At 42.1% G+C, this 25138-nt stretch overlaps 1 protein-coding gene across 37 annotated transcripts in view; it reads left to right on the top strand.

The window, feature by feature from the left end:
• Positions 1-25138, top strand: part of nfixb (nuclear factor I/Xb) — a 217732-nt gene that overhangs the window by 15643 nt on the left and 176951 nt on the right. For 15 of the 37 annotated variants that reach the window (XM_078161143.1, XM_078161124.1, XM_078161131.1 and 12 more), the window contains exon 2: positions 7521-7604. In XM_078161143.1, the coding sequence (XP_078017269.1) occupies positions 7521-7604 (84 nt within the window). Of the gene's footprint in view, positions 1-7520; positions 7605-19026; positions 19252-22326; positions 22363-25138 lie in introns of those variants that run through there. The other 22 variants (XM_078161138.1, XM_078161115.1, XM_078161122.1 and 19 more) reach the window with 3 other exon arrangements.

Here is a 25138-nt window from a genome sequence, read left to right as displayed (position 1 = left end):
TCATTATGTGGGATATGTACAAATTTTGGTGCATTACTTTCTGTAGGAAAACGGCCTACTCTCGCTGACAGTGAGGTTGCCAGGGTACCATCGTACCATCGTTCTTAGATTTATGTTCATGTGTAAGTTTAAGAAACAGCTTTATAGGTGTTGGTAGTATAATAATGCGTTAACTTCGATAAACTAATCACAGAAAAAATAACATGTTAAACCCCGATTAATCTCTTTGCATGGTGCCCCTTGACCTGGTGTGTCATTGAAGGCCGCAGTGTCTTTGTCACATGATGGAGGCAGATGAGACGACGTTGCTCAGCTCGTGAATGGAACATTTACATTTAAAAAAACGCCCAGATGGAACTGTTGATAGGAGCAGCGTTCCCTGCAGGTTCTGCAGGAAGGAATTTTCGTACCATCGGAAAACTTAAAGCCTGAAATATCACCTCAATGTAAAGCGTTTGTATTGAAGCCTTACTCAGACTTTTCGCCCCCCCTTAACGTACATTGTTGTCCCGCTGTGTTTCCCCTGATGCTGTCGGGCGTCTGGCCACATATCATGCAGGCGTAAAAGGAGAGCTTTTTCGACGACTTCGGAGTGAGAGTGGGTTGGATTTGGTCAACGACACAATAAGAACTGTGAGAACGAACCAAAACAGTGACATTTTGGGCCAGACAATTAAAACACTGAGCTGAAAGATGCTGTAAAGCTCCGTAGAGCTGAGGGGATAAATGTGAAGTCAGAGGATAATTCGACCTCTTTCACATTGCACATTATTTGATCCATGATTATCACCATTTCAAAGACATTTTTTGTGTTTTGACAGAAGTCAACTTTCTCAAAAATACCTTAAATACTTTTGGTGATGTGACCTGTGGCTGGATAACAGGTGAGAAAAAAAATTCCCCTGAAGGTTTGTGTTAGGAACAGGATGTGGGTGGATCACAGAGTAACATACAGCACTCTGACATCACTAATGAGGCTACTTTGTCCACACAGACATGAGATCAATATCTCTTCAGCACAGAAAGCACCAAGGAGAATTTCCCTTATCACCGAACGATCTCTTTAAAACATCAGACATACAAACCCAGAAAACAACTGTTCTGTTCTCTGGCCCGGGCGCTGAAGTTCCCTCATCCCTCTTTTCCACTTTGTTTGCAGTCATAAAGACATTGTCTGCGCTCCCCATTGATAAAATCTGACAACCATTTCAGTGTTGTATTACACTGCGTCTCGGTCACCAGAAAAGTCCCAGACATCAAATGATTTCTTGAGCTTTTTAAGTGTTAATTACACGAGACTCTGCTCCTATTCTAGCTCTAGGCCGGCCATATGGATTGGGCATATGCTGCATATATATATAGAAAAACACATATATATAATTGATACCATGCTCCATAAAAACTGAGGGAGGAAAGGGAAAAAGGGGCCAGTGCTGCAGGGAGCTACATCAAACAATCAGCCTCAAACTAACGGTACAAAGATATGGACACAGATATGCTTCAGTCATTAATACACCCACGATTTTATCACCACAATAAATAAATAAATATTGGTATTCTATGTTTCTGGAAACCACAGAAAAGTTACATTTGTACATTATGATGTAGTGAATACATTGAACCTTTACATGTCAACAACACTGTGGTTAATAAGTGGTTACGGTCAGGGAAAGATCATGTTTTAGCTTAAAATATCCAGTTACAGTGGCCAAGAAGCTGCTCAAAATATTTCATTAAAAATCAATTGCTTTTTGTGGCATTATCTCTGCTGGGAACGCAGTGATGTTTTGTTACAGTACAACCTCTTTTAATTGCATTGTGCCAACTGCAAACGTAGCAATGATAAGGAAAAAAACAACCGCTTTCTTGGCACTATCCCAGCAAGAAATGCAGTGTTCTCTTAGTAAAAAACAAGCGCTTTTCATGGCATTATTGCAGCTGGAAATGCAGTGATTTTTACAAAAAAACAACAATTTGTCTTGGCATTATTACAGCTGGAAACGTAGCAGTGTTACAGTAAAACACAAGTGCTTTTCATTGCACTATCCCACCTGGAAATGCAGTGATTTCTTCCAAAAACAACAACTGCTTTTGGTGGCACTGTCTCAGCAGGAAACCACACGGTGTCTTTGTAAAACACAGCCCCTTTTGGTTGCACTATCACCGCTAAAGACGCAGCCATGTCTTGATAAAAAAAACAACCACTTTCATGGCACTATCCCGGCAGGAAACGCAGCATTGTCTCAGTAAAAAACAAGTGCTTTTCATTACATTATCACAGCTGGAAATGCAGGGATTCTCACTAAAAACAATCTCTTTTCACTGCATTATCACAAACCTAGCAACAATAAGGATAAAAACAATTGCTTTTGGTTGCACTATCATGGCTAAAAGCGCAGCAACAACCATCTTTTGTGGTACTGGTTTGGCAGGAAATAGAGCAACTTCTTGGTAATAAAAAAACTCCACTTACCATGGCACTGTCCCACCAGGAAATGCACCAATGTCTTGGTACAAAACAACCGCTTTCTTGGCCCTATCTTAGCAGGAAACGCAACGTTGTCTCAGGAAAAAGCAAGCACTTTTCATTGCATTATCACGGCTGGAAAGGCAGCGATTTTTGCTAAAAAAACAAAAACAAAAAACAACTGCTTTTCATGGCACTGTCCCACCTGGAAATGCAGCAATGTTTCTATAAAAATCAACTGCTTTTTGTAGCACTGTCCTGGCAGAAAACGCAGCAATGGCTCGGTAAAAAACAACAGCTTTTTGTGGCACTGTTCTCAGTTGAATCCAGTGACCGGTAGCTAAAAAACACCTACGCTTACTGAGCAAAGAAAAGCTGAACATGCAGCTGTGGCTCGTTAAAAAACAACTGGTTTTGTTGTTTGTTGGTCTTGAACAGTGGCCTGCAGCCTGGCAGGTTTCGGTGACAAGGCGTCCACCATCCCCTTCACCTCCCAGTGACAAACTCACCTCATATACCACGTTACCTCAGAGACGTTGATATGATAAAACAAATGTAATCTATCCGTTTTTTGCAGAAACGCACAGTGCCAACATTTTCCTCATCTGACTGAGCTGGTTTTTATCTTCTCATTTATTATTATTTAGCCGCTTCCAGCCTGAACTCCATTGTCGGTGCAGCACAAATCATTTTTCAGCTTTAAGTGACTAAAAATCTGTCAGAAAGAGGCCACTAGAAGCACCAGCGCTCCTTGTTCTGCGCTACTCTGTGATTATCAGCAGAGTAAAATACATCCTTCAGCTGGACCGGGCAGTTTAAGAGCTTACCAGAAAGCCCAGGGAGCTTGACAAGGGCACCATTTAGCGGGACAAATGGTTTCAAATGGTTTTCCTCCAGCGTTTCCCCACATATTAATGATGACAGGCCAGAGGTTGGATGCTGAGGCCGAGCGCCACGAGGAGTGTTTTCTTAGTCACTTGCATGACTTGAATTCTAACTTTTTTTGTAGCCGAGTGAACGCTTCACGTGGCCCTCGCCTAAACGAGAGAGGCTATGCTAAACAAAACCAATGTTAATCTCATGTTAATCAATCCGCCTGCTGGCGCTTTTTGCCGCAGAGATGGAGTGAAATCACACACACACACACACACACACACACACACAGATGCCCTTCCTGTGTTACAGTAAAAGGGAAAGGGAAAAGACTCGAGCTGTAACCTCTCATTCTGAAGGATATGAATAGCCTGTGTCTCCAGCCGCAGCTCGGTTAGCCCGAGTCTGGGACTTATTATAGTGCCGTGTGTTTATGCATGTGTCTGCGCATGTATTTCTCCAAGTGCAATCCCGTGTCAGTGTGTGCGTATTTGTGTGCATATGTAAATGCTTAAGTAACCTAATGTCTGTTTGAATTCCCTAAAAGATTGTTTACCTCACATGCCAGTTTAAATAGTATAACTTTACATTCTGTAGCTGGCTACGAGCAATGTTTGTTCCTGTTTTGGGTCCGTGTTTGTTTCTGCTTAAGGTATGTTTAGAGACGAGAACATAAAGTTCTGGAAAATAGGATTATTTCTCCTCCTCTATCCAGCAACTAAACTTGAAGCTCCTGGTCTTAAACTTCCCTCCTCTAACTCACCGAGTTATTTTCATGAACCTCGCAATTTTTAGCCCTCGTCTAACAGGTTTAGTCGATATCCAAAACAGACATTCAAATTTAGCCTGGTGAAAACCAATTTGTACCAGTTTGGACTAAAAAGTAATAGCCACGGGCCAGCTAACCAGGCAGAACTCCCATCCCTGATCCAGATCCTCAGTCTGTGGTTCCCTCCCATCCGTGTTGTCTGGCCCGGCTGCCTCAATTGACAGCAGAACTGCAATGGATGCTCATTCAGAGCCCAAGTCTCTGCTGGCGCGTCCCACGGCATACAAATGAACTGCGCTGAATGGAAACAAACACTTAGAATAAATACTTTAGCTGCATCTATCAGTGAATGCAGCGCAGTGTGGCCAAGGGCTCCTGTTTGTGTGTGTGAGAGTAGACGTATGGCCTCTGCATGTGCGAGTCTGGACCCAATGTGTGTAGTATGTGAGCGTGTGTGTGTGTGTGTGTGAATGATTCGTGCTGAATCAGCGCGCGCTGACAGAAAAGTGACCATGCAGGTGAAATAGCAGGGACAGGAAATGCCATTGTGTTGGAGTATTGTGTGCGAGCGCGGCAGCTAAACATTTTGCTCCCCATTCAAGTGGTGGTGACTGGCAGGGCCGGGCCGCGGGCCTGCGCAGCATATGGGTCCAGGCAGGCAGCACACACCACACCGGGAGCTGCGGGTCTGAGTGTGTGTGTGTGTGTGTGTGTGTGTGTGTGTGTGTGTGTGAGGGCTGGGCGATATGGCCAAGAATGTCACCAAGATAAAAATATTCATATCAGTCGATATCAGTAATCCTCAGGATAAATGTCAAATCATTATTTCTTGCAAGTTTTGAAGCTGCTTTTTGTTCCTGAGTGAAATCTGAAGAAACCAGACACTTAATTATGGTTTAAATTCTTTATTGTGAGAACGTGACAAACATTTTGTAAATCTGAAAACAATTAAAATCAAAATAATGTCAATAAATGAAACAATAAATAGACAAAGTTTTTGTACAGATGGTTAAATGGTATCTTAGCCGACAGCAGGTGCGTTTCCATCCATCTATTTTCATGTGCATTTTTAATTTGGGCGGGTTCAGTAAGCGAAGGCTTCAGTCACATTTTCAGAACAGAACAGAAAGAACTTTATTTGTCCCAGAAGGGAAATTCAGCTGTCCAGCAGCTTATAAAAGACTACTTTACTTCCCCTCATCAGCAACAACACAGTGGTATTAAAATAGACATAAAATAAAATAAGCTAAAAATAAGTGCATAAATAGAAATGAAATTGAAATAGAATTAATTTGGGGATAAAATATATGAATAAAAAATAAATAAAATATAAATTAAAAAAAATAAAATATGAATAATAATCTTCCTGTGTGTATTTGAGTCATACATTTAAGTTAATCTGACAGACAAAGATTTGAAAAAAAAAATTGATCCTGGGGGAGGTGGAGACGTGGGTGTACTGATAAAAGGTAAATGCGACAACATGCGATGGAAACAGATTCTGCATATTAAATGATGACGTACAATCGTTGCGTAGGTTACTGCGAGCTCTCTTCGTCGTCTCTGGAGCCTTTGACAGTTTATGTGTTACAAGAACTCTTCCAACAGCACACAGTTTTAAAATTAGGTCTTCAAAATACGTTCTTTTATTTGTACTCTTTATTGAGCCACCTCCAAATATTAGCTTAAGAGTTATAGATGGAGAAGCACGTACATTTTCTTTTGCAGATTTTTTTTTAAAATTAAGTCAAAATTGGGCTACATTCGGATGGAAACCCGATTAATGTAAATAAACAAAAGGCAAAAGAAAAAGAACACTGTGGTCAGAATTTTCTGAACAAGTTTTAAACAAGGTTTATCCACGTTACGTTCAGTCACAGTTATTCATGTTATGTCACGTCATTCTGATGAAATAGCTGCAACTAACGTTAGCTAACGTAGCATTAACATTAACGTAAGATTGCTAACCTAGCATGAGTTGAGTCGACTACACAAACAGCTACGTTAGCTAACGTTATGTAGCCACTTCAGTTTTGGGATAGCCCACTGTTATCTATGGTCAAGTCAATCATACTAAAAATAAATTGATCAGCGTGTTAACATCGTTGTATCGTATAGCGTTATCATACGCTTTAGTTTGCCATATTCATTAGCCTACTGTACGCTTGGTGATGGTAACATGAATATAAAGAGAACTGGAGACAGTGGTGTAGCGGGGCCTCGCTCATTCCTGTAAAACTTGCTCAGTGGTGCATGACGCCAAAAAAGTTCGACTTCCTTGGTATAAAATTACCCAGGTCTTCTGTATCATTGGGCCCATAGAGCAGTCGCACTGGAGCAGTGGTTCTCAACTGGTGGGTCGCGGTCCAAAAGTGGGTCACAGGTCCATTCTGGATGGACTTGTGTGACTTGCTGACATAAACTTTTAATAAATACTTCGTATTTCTAAGTTCAGTGAATTTCCAGCACAGAGCTTTTATTTTGAAGAGCCGTTTCCTGCTGTAGAGTGAGTGACTAACGAACAGCAGTCCTTGAACTAATGACTAAGGAGAGATCTGGACCTCATGGCTGGACCAGGTGGGAACCACTGCTCTAGAGCCTTCGCCGGCTGAGCGGCTAACTCCTAATTTAGCCCTTCGCTAACTTGAAATTGTATAAAATCATTTAATCGTGCAGCTATTTTAGATTGTTGAATGTTATCGGACTGACTGAATCACACTGCAATTGTAAAATGAGTAATTTTGCAGAGATCGTGACACTCACAAAAAAAAGTTTTGTGGATTTGCAGGCGATTCTTAAACAATGTAAGTCTATGGGGAAAAGTTTTTCTGGGTCACATGGCATCTCGTGACAGACCCGTAGTTTGTAGCTGCTCGGTTTGATCATTGCAAATATTTGCTTCAGAGTCCGGTGCACTTCCTCTGGCCTGCTGACTGGACATTAGCCTGCTACTGTAGCTAACGTTATGAGGTGAATTCAATCGCAGACCAGTGTTAATCTGTGTTCAGTACAATCATACTAAAAATAACTTAATTTAATGTTGTGATCTCATAACGTCACAGTATGCATTAGCTTAGTGATGGTTAGCCTTGGTGGCAAGTCTTGTCTTCTTCCTCTGTTTAATAGCGGGTTGCAGCTAGCGTTTAAGGTGCACCAGTGCCCCCCTCTACTAGCTGTTTAATTATATCAAACATTTATGGAAGTAATTATCATTTCTTTGCTCAGACGTGGAGTGTGTAGAATGCAAGAATGAAAACTTGTAGTTATCTGGTGGTGGGACTTGAGGACAGTATTTAAGACGCAGCAGGATGAGCTGCGTTCACAGCTTTGCAGCTTCTCTCTGTGCTTTAATTCCCTGAACATAAAGACGGAGTCAACTAATGAATAAATGACTGTTGTGTTACATTTCAGGCAACCGAAACCTTTCTGTTGAACGAAGAACCCTCCAGAGGTCCTGGGATGCCTGAATGCTTTGTAGTATCAGATTCATACAGGGTATGCATCTATTATTATTATTATTATTATTATTATTATTATTTTTATTTTTATTTTGTTCATGTGTTGTATTAAATGTGTTATTTGAGTCATTACTCATTACTCTGACTGACAGTCTGTTTTCATGCTCTTGGTAATTGCACCACAATCATAATGTCATTCACAGCTCCCTCTACTCAGCTGCAAACCATTACAATCATTATTTCCACACGCACATTTAAGAAAAAAAAGGAGGGGGGGGCTTTGCAACTTCACCGAAGCGCCCTCGCCTCATGGGAGTGAAAATTATGACGATAATGTGCAGCATGCCTGGTTGTATGAAGGCAGAAAGGGATAGAAAGTTAGAGAAAGTGAGCAGAGAAAAGCCCTCGCAGTGGATTTACAGCGATGGACACAGTGATATAGAGTGGTGATAAAAACAAAGGAGAGGAGAGGTGGAGGGGGAGGAGAGCAGGAGGGTGTGTGGATGACTGAAAATGTGATTGTTAATGAGGTGGGAGCCGGTTTTCTAGGCTACAGTCTTTGTTTCCCAGAGTTAAGACTTACGCCAAGTCTCACACAGAATCTGGGTTGCGACAGTGTATCGTGTGTCTCGGGGTGCAGAAATGAACCATTATGGCTGTAATTGAGGAGCGCGGCTGGTGGAGGAGAGAGTTTTGGAGAGGGGGAGGAGCGTCGCTGGAGCTGGATTGGATTCCAGGGGCAGCGAGTTCAAGAACATCCACAGGAGGGTGTCCACCTCCAACTTCTCCCCAGGAGGTCTGCTGCTGCTGCTGCCGCTGCTGCTGCTGCCGCTGCTGCTGCTGGGGGCTCTGCTTTGTGTGACGTGCATCACGGCTCCATTCGTTCTCTCTTTGTCTCTGTGCGTGCAGACTTGGTTTTACATGTCAGGGTTTTTCTGAGGATGACAGCGTAATTGCTTTCAAAAAACTTAAGATATGAACTTAACAGTCTGTTTTGGAAGTGGTACGGTCGAGAAAATAGTTCAGCTCTTTACAGGTCCAGTGTGTCGGATATAGGGGGATATATTGGCAGAAATATAACATAATAAGTGTTTCTTTAGTGTATAATCACCTGAAAATAAGAATCATTGCGTTTTTGTTACCTCACAATGAGCCATTTATATCTACATAGGGAGCAGGTCCTCGTCTACGGAGATCGCCATGTTGCACCGCCATGTTTATGGAAGCCCAGAACGAACAGACCTACACTGGCTCTCAATAGGAACATTCACATTCACTGACATTTGCCAGTTTAAATCACCTGGTTAATTTTTTGGTGAGGAAGAGACCTCCATGGATAATTCAGGTACTGGTAAAAACCTCCTGAACGTCTGGATCTTAAGCTGAAAGGCGTCTGAGAAAGACCTGGTCACAGTGTTGGAGGCGGGGCCCTGTTCAGACTTCCGTGTGTGAAATTACCCGGTTCTTTCGCTTCGTTGGGCCCACAAAGCAGTCGCTCTAGAGCCCCTACCGACCGAGCGGCTAACTTCTGTTTTAGTGCTCCACTACCTTGAATCAGAATAAAATATTTTATTCATGTGGCTCCTCTAGACTGTCAAAATGTTATCAGACTGAATGGATCAAATCCTGATAGTGCAACAAGCCATATCACGGGGGTTTTGACGCTCAAAAAATGTTTCGTGCATGTACAGGTGTCTCTTTCCCAATGTACAGTATGTCTATGGGGAAAAGTCTTTTTGGGTACAACCCGGTCTCGCTCCGAAGTCATCGAAAACCGGTGTATTGATCTCTGGCGTCAGACACCGATAAAAAAAGCCGCCCTTTCACGTCGGCGTGACATACAGCGGGCACACATTAGCAGGTGCTGGGCTAGCGGCCCCTCTGCGACAAGTGTGACAGTGCTGAGAAACACTGATTTGTAATGTGAAACTGCGTTATTCACTGCTTTACAGATTTAAATCACCTGAGGTCGGTTGCATAGAGCACCTTAAGTTTGCTCCTGAAGTATGTATCTTAAGGTTTGGTATTTCCTTAGCTGAGGAAATTACTTAAATGTGGGAACTTCCCCACAGTGTTCAGCAGACTGGTGAGGGTGTTTGAAACCTGGTGAATGATGCGGCGCACCGTTGACTTGTGTACATGTAACACCTTGCCAGTGACTGACTGGACAGATCCTGAAATCCAGAATTTTGGTGTGTTACCTTTCATAAGAAAACCTATGAACACTGTGTGAGAACAGCCTGAGCAGTGTAAATGAAACACTGATTTATAACATGTTTTTACCGGTTAAAATCATCTGGTCAGTTTGTTTTGGAGGGGAAGAGACCTCTGCGGATAGTTCGGCTCCTGGTAAAAACCTTTTGAAAGTCTGAATTCCTAATAAGGTGAGCACACATTTGCAGGTGCTGGGCGAGCAGCCCGTCTGCAACGTGCCAAACGCAACATATCGTCATACAACAGTTTGTATGATATTCTATGAATTAGCATCCCATGAATAACAGTACGTCCTTCACGTAGAGGTTCGTAATGTACATAAAGTTATGTAGGTTAGGATTTTGGAAAGGAAACATGGTAAAGATGTTCATGTGGTTCTGAACACCAGTATCCTGTGGGGGAAAAAACGGTTTGTATGATATGTTATGAATTAGCACCCTCTGAATGACGTTGTGTCCTTCAAGTAAAGTTAAGTAATTAATGTGAAGTTATGGACGTTCTCTGTTTTGTGACCCATCCACCCCCCCAACCTGTCTCCAAACTGGACAGCTTCCTTCTTTACTACTGTCAGTGCCTTTGTCCATGATCACAGCCTTACACAATATGTGGGTTATGTACGAATTACTGGCTCATCATTACGTGGGATATATATATTACTATGGGCGTGTTACTTTTGTTAGGAAGACATACAAACAGTGCATGAGTTTGTATTTACCTGTTGAAATCACCTGGTCTGTTTGTTTTAGTGCAGATAATTCGGCTCCCGGTAAAAACCTCCTGAAAGTCTGAATCCATAATGACGTGAGCACACATTTACAGGTGCTCATCTTTGATGCCCCAAGTGCAACGTATCTTCATACAGTTCCTATGATATTCTACGAATTAGTGCCCCATGAATGACGTCATGCCTTTAACGCAGAGTTACATAATTAACATCAACTTAAGGAGGATAGATTTAGGCAAGTAAAGTTAGTGTGGTTTGGTTTAGTGAAAGAGACACGGTGAGGACGTACCTTACAGCGACTCAAAGTTAACAGGGTTCTTAACACCAGTCTGCTGTGGCAAAAAAAAGTTTCATATGATATCCTATGCAAAATGCAAAATGCAGCAGTTCATGTGATATCTTATGAAGTAGTTATGAACGTTAGCTTTAGGTAAGCAAAGTGATTGCCGTTGGTTTAGAAAAAGAAACATGTTGACGATGCACCTTTAAATGACTCTAAGATCACAGAGTTCTGAACTCTGGTCTTCAGGGTAAAGTCCTGTGTTTTGTGACCCATCCGCCGCCTCAACCTGCCACCTGATTTATTTATCTACTTGTTTATTTGACAAGGCCAAATACATACAACATTGCTTCATTTGAAAAACACAAAGTAGATGAAATGCATACACGTCTCTAGCCATGGCTAATTTGCAACCCCTGTCCCTGGTTAGGCTTTTAGGGTTTTTACCGAGCTGCTCAGGACCGCTTCATCTTAACTACGATTAGTGTGTTATTCACGTGATCGCAGCCTTTCAAAATATGTGGGTTATGAACAAATTACTGGCTCATCATCACATAGGATATGTACAAATTTTGCGTGCTACTTTCGTAGGAAAACGTACGAACAGTGTAGAAGAAACACTGATTAAATCAACAGGTCTGTTTTTTGTTTTCTGTGAATAATTCAGCTCCTAGTAAAAGCCTCCGAAACAATAAATGCTGAAGAAATACTGACCTGGAGAAGTTTCAGCTGGCTGCAATCTGCAATCCTCACCCCTAGACGCCACTTCCAAATCTTTGTAAATCTTACTCATGGTTTCTTCAAACCTTTTTGGATTGTGACTCCTTCAAACCAACAGCTATCGACTTACTTGTTTGTCACATGGTTGTGAGTTACAAGTGGATTTCTTAGTCAGATTATTTAATTTGAAACATTTTGGGAGAACAGTGAGTGTCCGGTCTTGCACAAGAATTTAAAAAACAAAGATCAGAGAGATTGTTCCGTAGATATCAACTTGTTTGAAGAACTCTGTGAATTGAAACAAGACATGTTGCTGGAAGATGACATATAAAGCCTGATTTTAGGAAACACTTGTAACAGAAAGACTTCTGCCAACCTTTGTGTATCACTTAAATCTCTTGACATTGTTCTAGTCCCCAAACGTTGACCCAGTCTGGAGCCCACAATGGCAGAACTCATACTAACAGCAGCGTACATACTGTCGAGAGCAAAGGTTTAATTTCAACATTTGGGGACACATATGAAACAGAAAGTCTGAGGGTCGTCTACCAGAAATTTTTTAGGATCAAAAACACTTAATTTCTTGCTTTCTGGTGAATGTATGCGCCAATTTTTGCCTTTTCTGCATCACTTCATGGTGTAAATGTCTAAATTTCTCCTCTGACATTTTCATGTTTTAATTTCGGGGGGACAAACACACATGTTCTAAATATTAAGGGGGATGTGTCCCCTGCGCCGATGCATACTTCACACAGACTATACAGGCTCTCACCCGGGAAAATCCGAGGACGCCAGCAGCACTTTCTGGTATGCATACAAATTAAAGTCAATGAGCTCTTCAAATATAAAAACAAATGTGATAGTGAGCTCCTCCAATTGCAAACAGACTTGGTAAATTTACCAATATTATAGAAAGCAGGAACACATCACACAATAAGACCCTCGGGGGACATTAGATGGGAACATTTATTTTTAGCCTACAGTGTTTAAAGGGTAGAAAAATACACTCAAGGAGTTTAGGAGTAGAAAAAAGCTTAATAATCACAGCACTTTAAAATCACTCGGGTAGAAAAAAGAATTTGCAACCAGGAAATACTTTAGTTTTTTCCATAGTATTGGAATTTCTAACTTTGATACAGCACCTGGAAATATATTGAAGCCATTTCTGACACCACAGGGCAGAACTGACACTGAGGCTATAAAATTTAAACATTGTATTAAAAGGTAAATATAACAAGTCTTTATCATCATGGGCGGATTATCAGACAGTGGGTCCCTGGGCACAGATACAAAAAAGGCCCCCACCACCTCTCCTTCATTCAGTCATTTACACCCTCACTGATGAAGAGTGATGGAGATCAGCAGCACGCTGACAAAAAAAGGAGGCAAACACAAAACAAAACACAGACACACACTCTTGTTCTTGTTTAACTGTTTTTATTGACTCTGTTTCTGAGTCAGGGTTAGCTGTCGTCTTGTTGTTTCGGGAGCCGCCATTACTGCGGCCTGCACTTTACGTCATCTAATACAACGCAGTCCCTGATTGGCTGCTTACGTTGGTTTCTATGGCGCAGATCCCTGATTGGCCGTGATTGGATTTGAATTTCTGGACAGTGTTTGGGAGCAAAACAGAAAGTTGAGCTCACATCAGCAGGAAGGCTAAGTTTGTGTCTCTTTGAGGTTGTTTTATGTGTCTTTGTAGTTGTTGTCTGTTTCTTTTAGGTAATCGTGTGTAAGCTTGTTATTCCTTTGTGTCTCTCTGTAATTGTTTTGTGTTGTTGTGCTCTTTTTGCAGTCAGTTTGTGTCTCTTTGCAGTTCCTTTGCATCCGTATGTGGTCTTTCTGTTTCTCTGAATTCCTTTTTTGTATCCTTGTGCTTGTTTTGTGTCTTTGCAGTTCCTTTGAATCTGTTTGGGGTCGTTTTGCGTCTCCTTATGATTGTGTTGTGTGTCTTTGTAGTCACCTTGTGTTGTTTTGTTGTTTTGCCTGTTTCTGTAGTTCAATTGTGTCTCTTTGCAGTAAAATGCATCGGTATGTGGTTGTTTTGTGTCTCTTTGTAAAGAAGTCATTTTATGTGTCTTTGCAGTTCCTTTGTGTCTGTTTGTGTTCTTCTCGTGTGTCTTTGTTGTTGTTTTGCCTGTTTTAATAATCAGTTTGTGTCTCTTTGCAGTTCCTTTGCATCATGTGATCTTTCTGTTTCTCTGAATTCCTTTTTTGTATCCTTGTGCTTGTTTTGTGTCTCTTTGTAGTCGTTTTGTTGTTTTGTCCATTTTGCTATACACAACTTTTGTTTCTTTGCAGTTCCTTTGCATCCGTTTGTAGTCGTTTTGTGCCTCTTTGAGGTTGTTGTATGTATCCATGTGGTTGTTTTGTGCCTTTGTGTACTCGTTTTGTGTTGTCGTTTTGTTGTTTTGCCTGTTTTTGGACTTAATTTGTGTCTTTGCAGTAAAATGCATCTCTTCGTGGTCTCTTTGTTGTCATTTTGTTGTTTTGTCTGTTTTTGTAATCAAGTTGCGTCTCTTTGCACCTCTGTGGTCTTTTGTGTCTCTTCCTGGTCGATGTGTATTAATTTTACAGATGAAGTCCAGGGGCCCCTGACACATTGGGCCCCTGTGCCTGTGCCCAGGAGGCTCGTACAATAATCCGCCCATGTGTAACATGACAGTGAGGACTTTCCTATACTTCACTTCTGAAACCTTTACTCACTACTCTACTATTGAAACTGTCTCAAATATTCAGACTCAGTATGTCTCGATAAATGGATATTTTTGACAGCATTTTTTTAATCTAATTTTTAAGGATGTGAGACTTCTAAAAGATGAGTAACACACAGAGATGAGTTGGTATGAAGGAACCTGTTGCAGCGATCTTTCGACCCTCTGACTGATCCCTCAGGTTGGGAACCACTAACGTGCTGTGTGTAAACTGTGGGCCTCAGACAGACAGGCAGGTGTGGCGTTGGCACCGCGTGTGATCATTTCAGGCAGATTGTGGTTTTACTGTCATCCTTGAACAACCTGTTTTGCAGAAGCTTCCCCGAAGTCTTCAACACGAGGATAAATGACACATCAATTTCTGTGATCATTTATTAGCTGTGTTTTGAACGCAACTGTACGACAGCTCCGAGCTGATGGGTGAAGTCATTACAGCGCTGGCCGCTCTGCAGCAGTGGTAAATATGTATATTTGGAGCGTGTGAAAAAGCAGAGCCGCAGCAGACCCACCAACCGTAGCATATGGCTCTACCATGTGTTACTTAATGAGAGATTTACTCACACAGACCACTAAATGTGTGGCTCATTTAAGGAGCCACGGCAGAGGAGTGTTTGCGTGTGTTGCATGCAAGTCGACTCTATAAAGGAGGGAGGGGGGAGGGGGGGGGGGGGGGGATTCCCGTCTAACCGCTCGCTGTAACCTTTTGCACTCGCGGTGCTTTTAATGGCTCCTCTGCAAAACACGAGAACAAAGAATATCTCTTAATGTTGCAGTGAGGTCGGTACACCTGCCTGAAGAGAAACCAAAAAGGTGTGTGTGTTATTTGGGTGTGTTTCATATTAGTCATGTATCATATCCTCAGAGAGGAATGCTGGAGCTCTAGCCCTGTGAGGCCAGGAGGTTGCAGTTTAGTGGCGTACATACACTCCTGACCACACACTTTTCTCCCTCCCCGCCTGCGTCTCTGGATCGCCTATCTGGCCGTGTGCAGTAATTGGCCACACAGCGCCCGGATCCCTTTGTTTCGCCTGCAGAGGCTTGCGGTAGACATGCACAAGCAGTAGGCCTCATAAATCTGTGGGACTCCAGTGTCAGGCCCAAAATTTCAGCTCTTTACAATGACTTCGCTCTCAGCCAAATTCCCACCGTACCACACTCAGGACCAACTCCAAGAAACTTTATTTTTAATGTGATATGTGCATCGCTCAGAGAGAGGCTCCTCACACACCCTGATTTGGCTCAGTTGGATCAGAGGCTGTGATTGCATGTCCGTCTTCACTGTTTGCTCGTTTTTCGGCTTCTCTGTTTGGCTTGGACTCACTTCACTGGTTTATAAACTACAGTTGTGGGCTCCAGACTGGGTCAAATATGGTTCAGTAAATAAATAGTCTTAACTTTACAGCCTGTGATGAGATAATGCGTCGATTCAAACGCCTGCAAATGAATTTAAGTATATAATCCAGTGCAAACTTTAGCTTTTAATGCATGAGACTTAAGAGCTGAAATCCTCCCATCAGGAGCCACAACAGAATATTTGATTCATGCGTCTGAAATCACATAACCCCGCACGGCTTATCCTGTTATATACATTATTAACTGAGTCAAATCAGAGACGCTCGTGTGTCCGTGTCGCTCACATCATGAGTTGCAGAAAGTTTCCACAGGTCTCACTGTATATTCATAAAAGGGCGTCGCTTTTGTTTAAACATCGGGGGAAACATGAAACAGGCAGGGACGTAGCACCAAATTCTGGGCCCTGTGCATGTGCAGTGTCTGTGGGCCCCTGCCCTCCCTCTCTTGATCCATGTCTCTCTGATGCAACGTTTGAATTTTATTTATACAGTCAGATGCTTTCTTTCCTTTTCCTTTCTTTCCTTTATGGAGCTGTGTTAAGAGGCACATCCTTGTGCAGGGGCGGACTAAACCATTATGTGCCTTTAAGGGGGGGTGGGGGGCCTCGGAGAGGTTCTTCTGTGTTTTTACACAAAGTTCAGTCTTTCAGATTATTTATTCAGCCAATTTTAATTTAGTTATGGCTCTAATAACTTCGAAATAAACAACTGCAAACAAAACCAAACTTTTCATCTCAGGCTTTTTGGGGGCACCTTTTCACTGACGCCCTGAGTAATCAGTCCCACTTTCCCGCCACTAGAAATGTGGGGGTCCCCTAGCTGCAAATTTTGAGCATCAAACACTTAATTACCTGCATTCTGCTGATTTTCTTGCAGCACTTTATGGTGTAAATGACTCTAATTTTGTCATAAAACTCCTCTGCTATTTTTATGTTTTTACAGGGGGGCAAATGCACACTTTCTGAATACTGAGGGGGGCGTATCCTCTGATATTTACACCTGTGCATGCTTTATTCAGGCTACAGGCTCATGACGCAGAGCTCATACAGACACAGCAGCGTTCATAGGCTACTGTCAAGGGTGTGGGTTTCATTTTAACAGGGACACATATAAAACTGGGGACTTTGGGGATCTTTCACCAGAAAATTTTATCTGTCAGACACTAAATTTCCTGCATTCTGGTGAATTTTCTGCACAATTTGGGATGTAAATGACTTTGATTTTGACATAAACATCCTCTGCTACTGTCATGTTTTTATCAGGGGCACAAAGGCACATGTTTTAAATATTCAGGCCAGCTGTACCCCCCCACAATCTCCACCTAAGGATGTTTTATTCCTATTCCTATATTATTCCTTTTTTGCCTGCAGATGTTTTACCAAAAATCCACTCTGATGATGACTTCTTTATGTTTCCTTCAGTGTCACAACAGCGTAACTCATGACCCATGACATTAACAAAGTCAAATTAGTGTCCGTGTCACTCAAATCTTAAACTACAAAAAGTCTCACTATCAATACATATATATTGAGTATTCAGGCGTGACATTTAAACACCTCTGCCAGAATATTTTGAGCATCACACACTTCATTTTCTGCATGCTATTGAATATTTGCACCAATCTGTGCTTTTTCTGAATCAGTTTATGGCATAAATAACTTTAATTTTGTCAAAATAAAAGTCCTCTGCTACTGTAATGTTTTCAATGCACATGCTCTAAATATTGAGGGGGCGATTTTCTGCATTCTGATGATTTTTTGCACCTTTGTTCTGTCTTTTCTGCATCAATTTATGCTGCAAATGTCTTAATTGTTGCCATGAAAGTCCTCTGCAACTGTCATGGGAGGACATATGTTCTAAATATTGAGGGGAATGTTTCTTTAACGTCCCCTCCAACTCTCTACCTATGGACAGTATCCTTTGTTTGCCTCGCAGCTGATGTATTCTGTAACGACACAAAACACTCACTGAACGACTCATCTGTCCTCTGATTATTATATCTTCATTAACGTAACATAGACTGATGGGTCAAGCATAACATTACCATGATAAGATGTACGGCGTGCAGGTAAAGCAGAAAATGTTGAGTATCAAACACTTAATTTTCTGCATTCTGGTGAATTTTTTGCACCTTTTTTGCCTTTTTTGCATCAATTAATGATGCGAATGTCTTTAATGTCACCATACTTTAATATTTTTTACTGAGGGGGACAAATGCACATATTCTAAATACTGAGAGGGACGTGTCCTTTGCTTCCCCTAAAAATCTCTACCTATGGACACTATCCTTTTTTGCCTTGTAGCTGATGTGTTCTGATGATGCGTTTACATGTTTCCTTCAATGCAGCAACAGTGTAATGACACAAAACACACTCTCAGCGACTCATCTGCCCTCTGATTATTATATTTCATTTCCATAGCATGTATTGACGGGTCAGTAAACACAACTAAAGCAAAACATTTTGAACATCAAACACTTGGTTTTCTGCATTCTGGTGAATTTTTGCACCTTTTCTGCATCAGTTTGTGATGCAAATGTCTTTATGTTGCCCTAAAAGTCCTCTGTTAATGTCATATTTTCAAATAGGGCACAAAGGCTCATGCACAAATGCACATATTCTAAATATTGAGGAGGACGTGTCCCCTAAAAATCTCTACCTATGGACAGTATCGTTTTTTTTGCCTTGTAACTCTGATGTGTTCTGATGATATGTTTACGTGTTTCCTTCAATGCAACAGCAGTGTAACGACACAAAACACACTCAGTGACTCATCTGCCCTCTGATTATTATATCTAATTTCCATAACATGTATTGACGGGTCAGTAAACACAAAAGAAGAACATTTTGAGCATTAAAATATTTTATTTTCTGCAATCTTGTAATTTTCTGCACCTTTTTTGCTTCTTCTGCATCAATATTCTGATGCAAATGTATTTATGTTGCCATAAAAGTCCTCTGCAGCTGTCATGGGGGGGACAGAGGCTCATGCACAAATGCATTTGTTCTAAATATTGAGGAGGACCCCTAACAATCTCTACCTATGGACACTTGCAGCTGATGTGTTCTGATGATGCGTTTACGTGTTTCTTTCAATGCAGCAACAGTGTGACTACACAAAACCCGCACTGAGCGACTCATCTGCCCTCTGACTATTATATTTCATTTCCATAACATGGATTGACGGGTCAGTAAACGCAACTAAAGCAGATCATGACCATGTAAAAGACGCAGGGTGAAGCAGCCCGCAGGCTGTGCGCAGCGGCTCACACACACACACACACACACACACACACACACACACACACACACCGAAGATTAATCTAAAGAATTATTTCGTTTGAAAAGTGACAAAGTCGCGCCAGCAGCTCCTCTGACGAATCTCTGCGCGAAAACAAAAAAAAGCAAAATGCCGCCTTTTAGGAGAATGCGTTAGAAAGAGGAGAGCGATAAAGTGGTGCAGGAGGAGAGGGGAGGGAGACAAAGTTTTTTCCCTGAAAGTTTGTGCAAGCTTTCACTTTCTAGGCGGGGTTACTGTAAGCTGCAGCAGCATGGAGTGAGAGAAACAGGACGGCGAGCGATTGCAATGCAGCACTATACCGAGCTTCCATCCAACTTAAATAAGCTCTCCAATTCTCCTTTCTAAAAATAACCATGTACTCCCCGTACTGCTTGACACAGGTAAACTGTCTTATCTTCTTCCATTGTTTGGGGGGTGGGGGGAGCTTGTCGTGGGGACGCCGGGTATTTTAACGCGCTGCTTGTGTGTCTTATTTTACATGTGTGTTTATTTGTTGTGTGTCAAACTGCTCCTCCACTCTGCGCCGCGCGTCCCGACTCCGAGCGCGTTTGTGCCGCAGGAAACTTTCTCATCGCACATGGTTTTGGAGAGAAAATGGCGCTTCTCCCGAAATGTATTTCATATAAAAAAGAAGGAGGGGAGGCAGCAGGAGGAGGGGAAAGAAGAGCAGGGACAGACAGACACGATGTGGACCGGAGCTTCAGATCACCGCGCGTACACATTTCTCCAAGTGTTCGAGGCTCCGCACAGTTTTTGGCCGCTGAGAGGAGTTGCAGGAGAGCAGGGCGCACACCGCCGCCTTTAGGGCTGCTTTCATGTGGAGCTGAGACCCGGAGAGAGCAGAGCCACTGGGGCTGCTGTGTGTGCGTGCGTGTGCGTGCACGTGCGCGCGTGCGTTAATTATAAAGTGTGAAGAGCAGCGCAGACTTCTTCTCTCATAGTGTCTTTGTGGGGCTTCGCTGCGCTATTTTGCAAGTTTTTTTGCACTTGAATGCAACACGTGCTCACATGCAGGTCAACAGTGATTTTAGATTTCAGCCTCTGTCTTTGTATTTTACATTTTCCCCACATGAGCTGACACAGCTGCTTTTACACGTAGACACACTTTACTAAATAAATGCCACTGTTTTGTGTGTGTGTGTGTGTGTGTGTGTGTGTGTGTGTGTAGCTTAGGATTGCTTCCTGCTGCAGGTCAGTCTGCTCCACACCTTACTCAAGCTTTTCATTTTAAAAAGTACCAGTCTTTAGAAATCAATCATCATATTTAGCACAATTTGTTGTTTGGCTATCTGTGACTTTGTTGCTGTTGTTGTTGTGCAGGAGATGTCAGTAAAATGTCCCTCAGCTGATCCTGGAGTCGCTGTTTGAACTTGTTTTTTCACTGTGGTGAGATGAGTCTCTTCAGGTGTGAGGCATCTGTAACAACTTGTGCTTTTCAGCCATATTTGAACTCTTTATTTTCTCAGCTCAGTCACATTAAAACCTCAAATTTTAATCATTAATTTCAGTGTGAAAATATCAGCTCCAGAGCAAACAGGAGAAATGTGAGGATTCTTGCTGAACTTTTTTTAAAGTGAGTTTTTGCACCGCAGCCGTGAAACTATTAGATTTCAAAAATCCCTCTGTCACACTTTAAATCTTTATCTTTTATAAACTGTCACAAACCCTCTAAATAAACCCCTAAATTTAACTATTTCCCTGCAGCACTTCCACACAAAGCCTCTTTTTTATTTATTTTTCCTGCTCTTTAAGGTTTCGCAGGTTTGACTGAAGCCAACCGGTGGCAGCGACCTGCCCACGTTCCACAGCTGCTGGAAGTCTTTACTCTTATAACGCAGACTTGTTTATCCCTCATTGGCTTCGTCTGACAGTGGACTGCCAGGGCCTGTTTGAAGTGTAATTCAACCCTGATTTTTACAGTGGTTTTATTAAAAAGAGTTTTTCCCTCTGACGGCTGCTACCAGAGGCTGCATGAGAGGATGTTCTCGGCTCCTCTCGTGCGGGCACAAGTCGTGTCTGGTTCCCATTTGAAAACATCACCAGTGAGGATCATAACGTCGTCCTCTCGCTGACACCAGACGGGCAGAGGAGATTTTTTATTATCTTCCCTTAATTCCTTATTTTATTGAAGAAGCTATTATAGGCTACTCAGCGTGTTGACTTTAGACTCAGAGGGTGGATCTAACTCAGACAGAAAACAGAAACAGATTGGTGAAATATGCTGATAGCATCACACATGTTGCCTGTACATGAGTGTGTGTAACATACACACTCGTGTTATTTTAATAATGAAGCATCTCCCAGCTGTGAGGCGTCCGGCCTGCATCTCCACACAGGCCTCAGAGACCATGGACTTTATCTGTAATTGATAGAAAATTCTCTCACATCAGATAATCTCTGAACAAAAGGAGCTTTTATTTAGCTTCATAAATTTCCCTCAGTTATAACTAATTGACAACAGGAGCTCACACACACACACACACACACACACACTGTAACGCAGCACACATGTTGCGCATGGTGGCAACTTACAGTGTGCCATTGGCCCGGCACTGATCACCCCTCATATGTCTTTCCTTTTTGTCATTTTTTAAAATTTTCTACCTTATGTGTGTGAAGAGAAGTTTCCCTCTCTGTGCAGACACACACACTCTCTCTCTCTCTCTCTCTCTCTTTGACACACACACACACACACACACACACACACACACATTCCCTTGCAGCTCCGTCTGCAGACGGAGAGGCACATTTTGTTTATTTAATTGCTGTTAATAATTAAAAATTCAAGCTTGGACCTCGGATATGGCAACAATTGTAAACAATCGAATGAATTATTAACTGTGATAAAAGCCTTGCTGGAGAGCAGCAGCGAGCTGGGATGTGACGACGGTGCATAATGGAGCTCTGAGAAGACACGAGTGTGTGTGTGTTTGTGCGCGCGTGTGTGAGACTTCTGCTGTGTTTTTCATGTTGATCGAATTTAGGGACAAAACTCACATCTATATTTCGGACTTTTTTTTAAATCTTAGAGCTCTGCAAGGTTTGTCCAGAGGAGTGGGAGCCGGCTCATGTTTTTAATTTCCCATCCATTCTTTAAAAACACATTTAAAGCATATATTAAATTTCCTGACATCATCTTCTTTTGTAATTTCAACTAACTGTATCTGAGTTTTTGTCTGTTGTTGTTTCTCCAAAGTGTCCGTTCCCTTGCAGGCCACAGTGACGCAGCACAAAATCTGCAACTTTAAATTATAACCTATTTTTTGTCTCTGGGGGGTTTCATTGCATTTTTAAATGTGTGCAGTAGTTTTAATATGCAGCTCGTGATGTTTTTAATCTCAGACTGTTTTTCACTGGTGCGACATTTTAACTTATTCCTTCCCTCTGCCCCCCTCTGCCCGCCTGGACGCTGACCCCTGCTCTCCTCGCCTCTTAACACCCTCTCAACACTAAAGTATTACCCTACTCACCTTCTAAACAATGCCTTAGTGGTAAGTCCTATTTAGTCCCTATTTATTCCGCATTAGGTGTTTGTGTTTTTGCATATTCCATCTTGAGAAAATGTTTTTCCTTTTTCTTTTTTGTGTGGTGCTCCTGCAGGGCCGCTCACGCTGACCTGCAGCTGCACACAGTTGTTACAGGCCCGCGCAGGAAGGAGATTATTTTGCACACACTCCATGGAAAGTTTGCATTTTCTACTCTGTGTTTTTGGCGACATGCTTCAGCCAGGCGATTTTTTTGTTGCAGTGCTGCAGCGCAGATACACCAAAAAATGTGCGCAGCTCTGACCGCGATGTGTTTGAGTGTGTGCGGAAGAAAATATCTGTAGCACATGTATCACATTACAAACATTACCTATGAGCTATATTTGAATTTTAAAAAAGTAATGCATGCATGATAAAATAGCAGCCTTCATTTTGAAATGTCTCCTCTTATTTTTGAACTGCACTTCTCCTTCAGGCCTTGCGTCCTGCTCCTGCAGCTGTCTGCATAGGTGTAGGCTGATTATCGGACAGTTCATTTTCGATCTCTTTAGGGACTGTTCTTTATTTATCAGAGAAGGCTGTGGCTGCTGTGTGACTTGGTTTTTTTTCTTTATCTCGACCCTCCCTGAAGCTGCAGATATTTTTCTTTGAGCCCTGAGTGACTGGAGGAAAAAGCACAACCCTTCCTCCACTGTAAATAGGCCCCTAACAATCTTGTTTTCTAAATATTTTGTTCTAAATTCAATGAGCAAACATCGCAGGATTGAGAGTTATCACCAAAATTTTCTTAAACAAAATGCAAATCTTAATAATTACGAACCTTTTTCAGTTTCAAACACATGTGATTTTGCTGATTTAAAAAAACTTGCCTTCTAAACTTGCAGGCGAGTTTTGGGGTTCAAAATAAATACAAAATACAACCATTTAAAGTTGCATGCTGCTCCCCTGAGCCAAAAAATATACATGTAAGTCCCTCCCAAGTGCTTAAAAAATTCTTTACCATGCCTCTCCTGTTTTGCACCCTTCCTCCCTCCTCATCAATAACCAACAGTCCCTTAAAGAACTCAGTATGTGTGACAAATGTTTTTCGTGCTCTTGTTTTCTCTGTCCGTCAGAAGTCACCTCTGCTTTGAGGTCACCGTCTCGGCGCACATGACTTATTGCTTTTCTCCTCCCAGTCCAAAGCGTTTCTTTATCAGCTGCTATGTGTTGCTCCAGGAGGATGTATTATATTTTTCTTACGTCACCGGCAGCTGTTATCAGCCATTATCAGAGAGCTGTGTTTTCAGTGAAAATATCAAAGCATGAGCTCGTTTGTTTTATGTGAAAATCTGATTAAATGAATGTAATCAATATCTGCACTCTGAAGCATTAACTTTACATTTACACGTATTTGATGAGGTGGCCCTTACAACCCCCCCACGCCCCCCTATATCCCTCTGTCTCTTCCCAAGGCCTGCAAAATGAGTTGGAACAGCTGTTCAGCGGATTAAAATCTGATGGAACCGCAGTCTGAATAAACAGAAAACGTTGGATTTTTCACAATTAAAGACACATGCACATGTAGCCATGCATGCATGTGCACAGACATGCAAACGCGCGCCTAAAACCTTTTGGTGTCTTCATGCCAGTTAGGCCCTGTGAGTGGTTATCGCTGGATTAGCCGGGTTTGCTGTTTCCAGGCGACTGTGTCTCACCTTTATCCTTTAACAAAATCCTTTTCAGGCCAATCGCTGCAGTTTGGAGCTCCAGAGTCACATTGCAGCGAGTTTAAGAATCAGTCACACTGCCTGTATTACATTTCTCAGATATTGAATTATGGTATCACTGTGGGTTTTGGTTCAGTTGCACACTAGTTTAATTGTCTTAATTCTATATATACAGTGGTGGTGATGCCAAACAGCAGAGAGAAGTTTAGCTTGTGGATAAAAGTGACCCTGCAGCCAGTAAAGCACTCTGCTTTTGGACGCCAGACAGGAGAATGAACTCATAGCACACTTGATTGACAGGTAGGGCTGATCTATTGTGCTCTCTTGTAACTGAGTTGTGTGTGTGCGCGGTGCACGTGTAAGAAGGGAAGACAGGCAGGGAGTACGGGGTGAAATTGGAGTCGCCGATTGGCCGCGCTGCTGTTTTGTGCTGTGCAGGCAGCGCCGGATCTTTTCCCCTCATCACGGGACACCAGGAGGTCATGATGCCAGACACTTGCCTGGGACACCGTGTTCCTTTTACTTATTCATTCTTACCATGCGGCCAGTTACAGGCCAACACACCACAAAAACCGTTGACGTTAAAAAACACTTGAGTCAAACATTTGGTATATCTTTTTTTTACTTTTTGTGTGTCATAAAAAATAATTTATCACTGATTCTAAATGTGCACCTTTGTGTTTGGTGTCATAAATATATTTATATTAGTTACTTGTGTCAAAATAATCCAGATTGACCTTTCCTTTAAACCAACTCAAATGCTGACATTGTACATCTCTGCAAACCACCGACAGGCCACACCGCAGCTTATCATGTAGCAGTAATGTTGAAACTTAACATTTCTTTGTTTTATCAGCACTGTGGTTACAGTGGTTATGTTTATGCACAAAAACCACCAGTTATGGTTCGGAAAACATCATGTTTGGGCTTAAAAAAATGGTTTTGGTGGCACAATCACAGCTAGAAAAGCAGTGATGTCAAGGGGGCATTTTTGTGTATCCTCCTTCAGCACTGGTAAAAAACAACAGCTTTTTGATGCTCTTAACTGGTGGGAAATTCTCCTATGTCTCAGT

The sequence above is a fragment of the Epinephelus lanceolatus genome, chromosome 18 (genome assembly GCF_041903045.1).
Source record: "Epinephelus lanceolatus isolate andai-2023 chromosome 18, ASM4190304v1, whole genome shotgun sequence".
Taxonomy (NCBI): Eukaryota; Metazoa; Chordata; class Actinopteri; order Perciformes; family Serranidae; genus Epinephelus; species Epinephelus lanceolatus.
Note: the sequence above shows the minus strand (reverse complement) of the source record. Positions and strands in the feature narration are given on the sequence as shown.